The sequence below is a fragment of the Rhamphochromis longiceps genome, linkage group LG14 (assembly GCF_057381845.1).
Source record: "Rhamphochromis longiceps isolate RC_006_pf linkage group LG14, R_longiceps_female_GT1.1, whole genome shotgun sequence".
Lineage (NCBI taxonomy): Eukaryota > Metazoa > Chordata > Actinopteri > Cichliformes > Cichlidae > Rhamphochromis > Rhamphochromis longiceps.
The window spans coordinates 25,128,594-25,139,318 of NC_140570.1; the positions used below are offsets into that span (position 1 = coordinate 25,128,594).

The 10,725-nt window shown below is 40.4% G+C and overlaps 2 protein-coding genes across 2 annotated transcripts; one reads left to right on the forward strand and one right to left on the reverse strand.

Moving 5' to 3' along the window:
- Positions 1-358: 358 nt before the first annotated feature.
- bud23 (BUD23 rRNA methyltransferase and ribosome maturation factor) lies at positions 359-5,857 on the reverse strand. The gene is made up of 12 exons (XM_085380696.1): positions 5,699-5,857; positions 5,353-5,390; positions 4,385-4,480; positions 3,689-3,771; positions 2,508-2,604; positions 2,321-2,417; positions 2,193-2,243; positions 1,994-2,079; positions 1,743-1,788; positions 1,595-1,656; positions 797-886; positions 359-609 (listed from the first exon to the last, which is right to left on the reverse strand). Exons 1-12 carry the CDS (start codon positions 5,744-5,746, stop codon positions 555-557), a joined length of 849 nt encoding a protein of 282 aa, XP_085236822.1. The 5' UTR covers positions 5,747-5,857; the 3' UTR covers positions 359-554.
- A 1,194-nt stretch (positions 5,858-7,051) lies between these two features.
- Positions 7,052-10,408, forward strand: dnajc30b (DnaJ (Hsp40) homolog, subfamily C, member 30b). The gene has a single exon (XM_085380865.1). It carries the CDS (start codon positions 7,083-7,085, stop codon positions 8,190-8,192), a length of 1,110 nt encoding a protein of 369 aa, XP_085236991.1. The 5' UTR covers positions 7,052-7,082; the 3' UTR covers positions 8,193-10,408.
- The last annotated feature ends 317 nt before the right edge of the window (positions 10,409-10,725 follow it).

Sequence of the window (10,725 nt, forward strand, 5' to 3'; positions counted from 1 at the left end):
TTCTTTTTAACCTGATTAACTACCATTTTTTTCATTATTAAGTCATTTTTATAATCATAGCTCCCTAATAAAGGCAAATTCATTTTGTGGCTCTTTCTTTAATTTCTTTTATGAGCTAAAAATAAATAATTAAACAACCTCAATACATTTTTTGTTTAGTTTTAATTGAGAAAACATTGCAGATAATACAATAAACCACAAAGATATGGCCACTTATAAAATTGCTTTGATTTATTTATACTGTTTTGCTTTTTCTTCACTGTGGTTTTTGCCACCAGCTGTGAGTACACACACATTTGTTCATGTACTTCCAGCCAAACTGAACATTGTGAGTGCAATCTCACCGCTTTTAGCGAGGAACACTCGACCAAATATAAAAACGACTGGCTGTAATTGCATTTTGCTCTTGCATCACATCCACTTGAATTAAAGGGCTGAAAAATAAATCAGAGTCCAAACACTCTGCAGTTCCAGAGGTGGTTCCGTGTGTGTGTGTGTGTGTGTGTGTGTGTGACAGAGGAGGGCTAATGAAGGCGCAGCTGCATGAGTCAGAGCTAGAAATGAGGTCTTCGCTTACGTCCAGTGTATTTAGTGTCGGCTCGAACCTCCCTGCAGGTTAACAAACACACAGCAGAGACAGAGAAGCCAGTTAAGGTGCATTATAAAATACAGGCAATAAAAGGTAAAATCCAGTTAAAGCTAAACTAAGTACATTACGACATTCAGAGCTTTAAGCTCGGCATAATGAATTCAATTTTTCGTCCTCTAAGAGTTGAAAATACACTCATGCACACACCGTCCCTGTCTCCTCCTCCTCTCCTTCTTTTCCAGGATCCAGTCTCGTCCCTTCTTCAGCGATTTTCCCTTCATGTTTCTGAAACGACATCTTTACAGCGACAAATGAATATTAATACTTAGCATTAGATGCAAAACATCTCACATATCCAGTCACTTGAGTCTTACTCTGTAAAAGGGAGGAAAACCTGCCTGACAGGGTTTTAAGTCAAGCAGGACAACGACCCTTTCTGTCATTTCTTTTGGTCTTTTGGCTTCATAAAGGCAGGTAAGACTGAACCTGCACTCATCAAAGCTGAGACCAGTTCACTATCCTATTGCAAAGTAATAAATGGGATGATTTATACGGCTGCGTTATCACAAATCATAAGCAAATCACCAATTATCCTGATGAGAATAAATTACAGCTGTAGCAAACAGTCCCCGACATCATTCATCTTTACTGATCATATTGTTTGCTGCAGAAAAAAAAGAGATGTAGCAAATCCTTTGAAAGCTACTACCACACAGACGGGAAATAAAAAAAAAAATGTAAGGTTGTTAAAATCCCATACATTCTTTCCTTCGGCAGTCAACAATGAACAATCAGCAGAAAAACACATTAGAAAACACTCAAGTGGCCTCGGGCTGAAACACATTGCATATGTCTACATGAAACACAAACACACAAAAAGCTGTAAAAACACCAGAGATTGAAATAAACTGAATTAACAGCTGTTATGTCAACCCATGCAAACAGCTTTATGAAACAGTCTAATTGCTCAGGGTTGGCAGCATCGCCTGCAGTGGACGTCTTTACCTTTGTCCTGAGTACTGAACCTGGTTTGGAACAGCTTTGTCTGACGTTTCTGATCCCAGTCCCTGAAATACAGGAAAAAGACATTAACATGATCATCATCTGGCTCAAACAAAAGGCAGCAACCCACAACATCCACAGCTTTTCTTACTTTGGGAAGAACTCCTGCTACGCCGGCAAACAGACACAAGAAGAACCTGGAGATAAACAGGAAGCGTGTGTGTAAGAAAATGTAAACCAGCCAAACAGCTCCAATATGTAATCATACATCATGCAGCCAAGTCCCCCCTGTTCTAATTAGCCCTGTGTTGTGAGCACCCTGCTACCAATTTCACAGCCTATTAGGAAGGAATCAGTTGCAGACGTCAAAATAAAAAGGAGCCACTTCCAGTAAATACTGACTTTTTTGCTTTTGCACTGTTGGGGTAATCCACCACCATGCCTCCACTGAAACCTGCCTTCATGGCCTGTGTTGTTATCAGCTCGAGCTTTGGAGAGAAAAGAGGAAGGTGGTAAGTGAGTGAAGAGAAACCTTCAGGCTGTTCCTCTGCTGACACAGAGCCTTCATGGAAACACAAAGAGGGTTTTTTCCCCCTTTTACCTGTTCTGAGTTCTCAGGATAAAGCTGAAAGACTGCACGTGAGCCTCTTGACTGAAAGAGCAAAAAGAGGTTATAAAATGTTTTCATCAAAAATAAGCTTCCTGGATATTTGAGTGATAAAATCTTACCAGACATGAGTACAGAGTGCTAAAGAAGGTGTAGAGTCTCTTTGGAGGACTGTGCGTCCTTTTGTCTGCATTACAAAGCCACTGCAGGGCAGAGATACTGAAACAGGAAAAGAGTTTTTTAAAGGGGTCATAAATCATTCAAAATTCCCAGGAAGAGCCTGACTTATAAGCATCCTTTGTTCTTTACCTGACGCAACCATCAAAGGTACCAGGTCTGAACGGCATCCCGTGGCCCATGTCTCCCAGTACGAGGTCTCCTTCCACCTCTCTGTCCAGTGCAACATCTGTCACACAGAAGAGAATTACATTTGTTTAGAGTTTATGTATTTCTTGTGGTGACATAAATGCACAAAAAACAACCAACTGTAACCGCATATTGGATCTGTTATCATGCTTAAAATACATTTTAGGCTTAAATTTCATTAGCCAATCACATGGCAGCAACTCGATGTATTTAGGCATGTAGACCTGGTCAAGAAGATCAGCTGAAGTTCACTAAGCATTAGAATTGGGACGAAAGGTGATTTACATGACTTGAATTAAGCATTTTTGTTGATGTTATCAGGGCTGGTGTGAGTATTCGGATTTTCCCCGAACAACCACCTCTAATGTTTGCGAAGAAAGGTCGGAAAAATAAAATATCCAATAAGGAGCAGTTCAGAGTTAAAACATCCTGTTGAGGACAGAGGAGAATGGCTTGACTGCTTGGACTTGATAGAAAAGCAACAGTAAATCAAGAGTATTTTGAAACGCACAAAGGTCTGAGCTGTAGCAGATGGGCTACACCAGCAGACCACCACACCTGGTGCCATACCTGTCTGCTAAGAACAGAAAACTGAGGCTAAAATGTACATAAGCTCACCACAACTGGATTTAAGAAACATTGCCTGGTGATGATGAGTCTCAATTTCTGCTGCAGCACTTGGATGGCACGGTCAGAATTTGACCTAAATGACATTAAAGCGTGGATCCCTCCTGCCTTGTATTTACAGTTTAGACTGCTCGTGGTGTATTGTGGCGGGATATATGATTTTGCACACTCTGAGCATTTTATACTCTAGTTTTATGACTACCTATAAGTGTGTGAATGTATTGGATGTCCTGAAGCTAACAATGTCTTCCTTTAACTCATCTAGTTCCAGTCTGAAGCCAGACTTTAGGAATATTTTTGGAATATAGTCAAGCTTTGGCACTATATGTTGGGAAAAACATTACGTTTTAACACACGGACATCAATAAAACAGGAGGCTGACTGTTCATTCCCTTCAGGGGTGTTAGATTATGTCAGTATTTAGCTGCACATGTACAAATTTTTAATGATATATTCCGTATATCATGAGTGATATAAAGTTTGAGTGTCAAACGAACCCAACATCGCGGTGCTGATGTCGACTCCGACCCAGTAGTGTCCCTCTTCTGACAGGTAATCTCCGCTGAGACCGGAGCCACACCTGAGAGGCACAGACCAGATTGTTTCTCATCACAAATACATCAGATTACTGTGTCACATAACAATGAGTTATGTTCAAACTAAAACTCATAACAATGACTTTTCTACAACACCAGCAGACATTCTGACTTTTGCCACATTTCAACCTTTAAGTACCATGAAAACAGTGGTGCTTCAAATAAATCCGGGAGGTACAAAACCCTCCACAGCCAATCATAAATGTTTGCATCCCCCACCTCCCAAGTTTTTAGACTAAAAGCACTGCGCCATCCCCTGAGCAAGAGGCTTCTTGGAGGATAAAGATAATATCCCAGAAACTATTGGAAAATGCCCCTTTCTCAAAACTCAGTTTTTCAGGGATCTTCTTAAATGCTTTACTTCTAAGTTCTTTTCTTTTTTTCTATTACTAATAAAGAATTCAATAAGTTTGATTGGAGCTAGTTCTAAACGTGCATTCATTCATGCAACAGTACTGCCAATATGCGTCTACCTGTCAAAGCACTGCTTAGATTACTGATGAGCCTTTCATGTTATTGTTAAGAGTAAATATGTACTACCATGTTACATCTCTAACTTAATGCACTTGCTATAAGTAAATTCAGCCACTCACTCACCCAACATCCAACAAGAAGCAGGGCTGTCCCTCTGGCAGGCTCAAAAGCTCCACAGCTCTCTCTGACATCTGGGTCTGGATCTCAATCATTCGAGAGCTAAGAAGCAACAAAACACAACAAGATTTCAGATCTTTTATATTATTAAAACATTTTTTGGCAGATGCTAACTTAATTTTCTCGCTTATGAACACAAAATCAGGCAACTTGCTGCTAACGGACAGGCATAAAACTGTTCTCTATTCTGTTTTACTGTAAATCCGTCTGAATCAGGGGAAAAGGGGGGTAATGACACAGCTATACCCCTTTTTTGAAAGAGGAAGGGTGGTTCATACATGACAGCCACAAACAAAGACTCTTTAAGTTGTTATATGTTTGACCCAAAGGAGTTTTAGGTGTTTGAATCTTTGGTCAGTGTCCCACATCAAAGTAAGTTAGCCAAGGTGGGATGAAAGAGGCTAAACACGGGGCATCTTTAAATTTAGTCAAGAAAATGTATCCTTTCCTGAGGTCTTCAAATTAATTTATACACTGAACAACTGTGCAGTAATGAGCATTCACCCAGAGGTGCAACTAATGAGTTCTCATTAACAACCCACTGTACCTGGTTTGATACAGATTAACGGATTGCTCATTTAGTCCTAAAACCAAACGCTTTCCAGTTAAACATAAAAAAACCCATCAGTCAAGAAGCCATGAAGGCAGAATAAAAATGGTTTAAATGAAGTGTCTCAATCATATACAGAATGTATATATAAAGTGCAGCGGACAGTAAAGGGGTTGGAATAAAACTACTGAGATTAGATTCTTTATGTTAGAAATGCAACCCTAACAAAAAAATTAAATGAAGCGCACAGTTTAATTATGTCAAAGGACAGAAACACTGAGACACTGGATAAAAAAAAGAGCTGTGTGTTACATATAAACATGTAACGTAGTCACAAACATAGTATCGTTACATCCACACTCACTTTTGGGAGTACTTCTTGGCCTCCTCTTCATTGTAGAACTGCAGAGATTAGAGCACATCAGATTGACAGATCAGTAACACCTCAGTTTACTCCTACAACCCTGCAGCTGCTTCTCTGGTGCTTCAAGCATCATTTAAACCAGACCAACACACAGCTCACCAAATCACATCCTTTGAAAAAAACAAATTACCGACTCATGTTCACTAAACAACCATTTAAACCATGTCTTTAAAGCTGCTTCAGCTGGAGGCCTTTAAAGAGCCATTTATAGATTTAAAATGCTCCTGTAGAAGAAGCACCGGCAGAAAACAAAAGCTAAAAAAAAAGAATAAACCGTCCAACTGACCACATCTGGAGGAGCTGAGTGTTCGGGTCGTCGACAGCTGGACGCCATGCTCGCGTCTACTTGTCAATCGTTATGTTACGGGAGTAATTTTACTTAATAAACAAGCTGCCTGGTAGCAAAAGACTCACACGTGAATTATGTTGACGTCATTCACAAGCGACGGCACGCCTCTTCTTCTTTTGCACCGTTTGGAACGTTGGAGCGCTTTACTGCCACCCTCTGACCTGCCGTGCCGACCACCCTAAGCTTTCTAAAATAAATAAATAAATAAAATAAATGAAAACATATGAAAAGATCATTTTTTATTATCAATATACATTTTTACTTTGATCCTAACATAGTACTATTATCTCAAATTTTGACTTAATTCTCAAAATTAGAAATGCTAGTAAAAAAAAGATTGAAGTCGAACTGGAAGTTCATTTTTTTTAATTAATTGAGAATAGATTGTTAGAAAAAAAACGACTAATACTTTATTCTGAATGTGGTCCCAATACTTATACATTATTTTTCGTAGCAAATTTGCAATACTTACTACTTCAACTTAAAATCTGGATCTTGGATCTTTCGACTTTAATCTAGCACATTCTTTTATTATTGCTGTTGATTTTGAGAGGGCAACATTTTGAGATAAATCTCAAATAATAATATTTGTAGATTAACTGTAATGAAAAAAATCAGATTTAAATCAGATTTATTGCCATATTTTTAATACTATATTTATTACATTATTATAATCACTAATTATAATCATTTTTGGCCCTCCATATCATCACCAACTTACTGTTTATTTTTAATATATCTTTTCATCGTGCTGCATCTTTGTGATATGATTTATTGTCTATTTTTTGCACCTTTATCCAGGTTCTCATTCCTCTTGACTCCAACAAAAACAGGAACTTTATGCAGAAACTAATTCATTCATGAAATCCTCTTATCCGTCTTACTTTGCATCCAGAGAGATAGAAACCCTTTCCTCTATAAAATTCACGTTTAATTAATCACACAGTAACAAAGTTGGAATTATCTTATCAAAGGTTGTGACGCTGTTGCATGGGTAGCTACTCTGTCTTTTACATTACAAAAGAAAATAAAAATAATGTTTTAAGAATGAGAAATTGTCATTTCATTAAAAGAAAAGGACTTAAATTAAATCTCTCTCAAATTTTTTTACATTGTAGAAGATAAAGATAATCAATTGTCCTAATTTCCTTTAATTTTACACGAGAAATAACGTGTTAATGTTGATCTTTATGTTACTGGTGCTCTGCTAAATGATTGGTCGGTTGTGTTTGACTACTTCCTGTAAACATTGACTCTGATTGGGTCCTCTTTCTCTCACGCGCCGGATGCTGCAGCTGTTTTCCGGCCCCTGCTCGGTAAAATGGCAGAGGTCGGTCAAAGGCTGGGGAACGGAGTTTACCGGCTGTCTGCTCTCAAAACCAGCCAGAGTCGAGCCGTGTGCCCCGGAGGAAGTCCCGGGTGTCTTATAACAAACCATGTCTTCGTTTCCGGTCGGGTTACAGAGAAATCAGTCCAGTCAGCTTCAGAAAGCACAGAAACACTTCTCAGGTCAGAGAAAGTTTCCACAGTGAAGGAAAGCGGGAGTCAGGTGTTGGAGAGTGCGGCTGCCTCCGGTTTCACCGAATTTTTAGAAAACACGGGGAGCCTGCGAGCTCATAAAGCTGCTCTTTTCCTCCAGAAGAAGCTGCTGCTTTGCAGGATGAGACTGTGGACGACAGCAGCTGTCTCCATCCACCCTGACGCCTTCAGGTCCCCCCAACAGCGCCGAGCTCTCTGCACGCTTACCTTCATCTTGGCAGATCCTGGATCAGACAGGCTGGGAAGTGGACACGGACTGAGATGTCTGAATCTGCTCCATGACGCCCTCAAGTCAAGTTTCACAGCAGCTAGAAGCTACAGCTGGAGGTCAGAAGACGCTCCTCTGCTGCACAGGAGCAGGACTGCCTATTATGACATCCTCAAAGTGTCTCTCAGTGCCACGCAGTCTCAGATCAAGACGGCTTACTACAAGCAATCCTTCATCTACCACCCTGACAAGAACCCCGGGAGCAAGGAGGCCACCCAGCGCTTCTCTGATATCAGCGAGGCTTACACCGTGCTGGGAAACATCAGCCTGAGGAGAAAGTACGACCGCGGCATCCTGAGCCGGGCAGACATCCAAAATGCAGGCAGACCCTCCAGCAAGGAGGCTTCCAGCAGATCCACGGGCTCCCAACAAAAACCTCAGCAGAGAGCCAGACAGTTCTCCCAACCTGGAGGGAGGCCCATATTTGATTTTGATGCCTTTTATCAGGCTCACTACGGGGAGCAGCTGCAGAGAGAGAAGGACCAGAGAGCCAGGAAGCAGCGGATGGAGGAGGAGCTGAAGAAGCATCATAGCAGGTGGAGGCAGAAGAAAATGATGGAGGTGGCTGTGGTAATGCTGCTGGCCATGGCAGGGCTAATTATTATCAATGTCAACGGGCCTTGAAATAGAAGCGGCAGCCGGAGGCGCTTCTGGGGCTGCACTTTATGACTCTCAGGGTGAGGAGGTGGAGACGGGAAGTGTTTGCACAGTTACTGACAGCTGAAGAGGTTCAGTTGTTTTCAGGAGTAAACAAACCGTCTCACTCGGATTATTTAAGCTGTTTCAAGCAGCAACTTGTTAGGCTCCGTGTCTGTACTGTATACTGATTGTTTAAAAACATGGGTTCATTTCTCAAGTCTTCGATTGAAAAAAACCAAAAGAGTTCTTGCTTTTTACAGTCATTCCTCCTGTTCATGCTTAGTGATGACAAAAAAGAGGCCAGGCTTCATTTTAATAGTTCACAGGACATAGAATTGACCTTTAAATCACGCATGATGTGTTTTTATTGTAAGCGATGTTGGACAAAAGCCCCAGTTTTCCCCTTCCAGTCAAAAAACTGAAGCTAAAATGAGCCTTCAGCTGTCCCCATTTCAAAGAGGATGTCCTCTTGAAAGACAGGCTCTTTTGTTGGCAGCTCACTATTTCTATATCTGCCTGAGCTCAGGGTGGAACTGCTTTTCAGGGAAACAAAGAGACTGGGTTTTGAAGGTTTTGAAAGTTCATTTAAGAAGAGGATCGCTTAAATCCAACAACCTGTGCCTACGCTAAGTGGAAAATCAGGTTGTGCATTTGTCTGAATGTCCCTTTTTTTTGTATGTATTGGTTCATTGTGAGCACTATGCACACATGGTGTGAACACGTCCATAATGACCAGTGTAAACATGAGGAATGATTACAGAAAGCAAAACCTGGTTGAGACAGGCAGGGATGCTGTACGACAACAACTGAATGTTTCAGTTTCTCCACGTGTAGAAGGGCGATGGATCGAAGGCAGTGGAAACTGTAAACCACCCCACAGGTTGGGGACTTGAATGTAAGTCAGGGGTGTCAAAGTCATTGTAGTCACCGGCAGCCCATTTTGATCCACAGTCGGATGATTGGAGCGAAACCCGCATTAAACACCACAGTGGACCTGCAAAAGCACAAAACCTTCACATGTAGCTGTTGTAACTAACAAAAGCAACAATAACTTTGACCCATTTTCACTCATGTACAGTGATGTTTGTGGATTTTATGAACAAGTTAAAGATGTCGCTGCTGTCCTGTAGTGTAACGGTTCGTGTTACCAGGGCCCTGCATTTGACACCCCTGATACACTCAGTGTATGGGTGATGTCCTCATTACCTCATTTCATGTTTTTATGTCTTAAGAGGTCAAAGCTCCAACAACACCTGTAGTATTAAGATTACCCTGATGAAGGCAGCAGGCTGGTAAAAATCACAAAGCTGTTCTTTATACTGCAAATGTTGCTGGAGCTTTGACTTCTTTGGACCCTTTTTCTTTTCTGTGCATCTATGAAATAGGTGTAGAAACATGTTGCAAACCATGTACCTGGCATAGACTTGGGTTAGTCTTTCTAGCACCTATACTATTTTCTGTAGTAGCAGGCTGAAGTCAGACAGCTTTTGGTGGTTCAGGTTGATTTCTGTCTATCAAACTTCTGCAAAAGGACGAAGATCATTCAACTTGTCCTTCCTGTGTAATGCACAATTCTTTTGGCCTTCCTTATACTCCAGCTCTGTAATGTGGAAAAATCACTTTAGTAAAATTTGAAGATTATGGATTTTTTTTTTTTTTGTCCCACTGGGGAAAAAAAAGATTTGGTACCAAATATATATTTTTTGCCATACATAAGTCAAAATTTAAAATTACAATCTTGTTACTTATTTTGACTTTTCAGTGGCAAAAACAAGTTTCCATATAAGATTAAGCTGGTATTAGTTGCATTACATACTTGCACCTCCTTCCATGTATTTCAGTGTAAATATGTTTATGTATTGTATTTATGTTGAGCAGGTTTACAACATTAGGAAATTGCTGAATCCAGTTTTCTTTTTCCTTGTGAGATAACTGTATCATGTCCTCATGAATAGAAATTAATAATAAAAAATGCATTATATGATACTGCATTGGTGTTTGCAGGAAAATAATTACTACTTAAATACTATGTGCACAGAGCACCCGTGTTTGTCCCCCCCAATGTTACAAGAGCTGACCTGTAGAGGGCATCTGAGCACAACGAAATGATCACTAGGTTACAGCTGGAGGCCTGACAGGCTCCCAGAGGCTCTTTGTGTGAGTATGAATGCATGCAAGCTGTAACATATTAAAGACATAAAAGCACTACAAATATTGACTCATGTCTTTAACTTGTTGTCTAGCATAAGTCAAACATTTGTAAACTGTGGCTTTTTAAATTGAGATCACTGGCCACCCTGATGAGTCTACGTGGGGAGCATGAAAGTATGGCAGGTCATTTTATGTCAGCCGTAGAGCTTAATTATAGAATAAAGGTGGGTGGTTGCGTTAAATATAAACACACAAACAGCGAGCAAACCCACGGTACATATGAGTTTTCATACCTCTGTTAACACAGACTCATAAGTAGGTCTCTTTTTGTCTCTGTGCTACTTTCGGCACTTTATGAGAATATGTT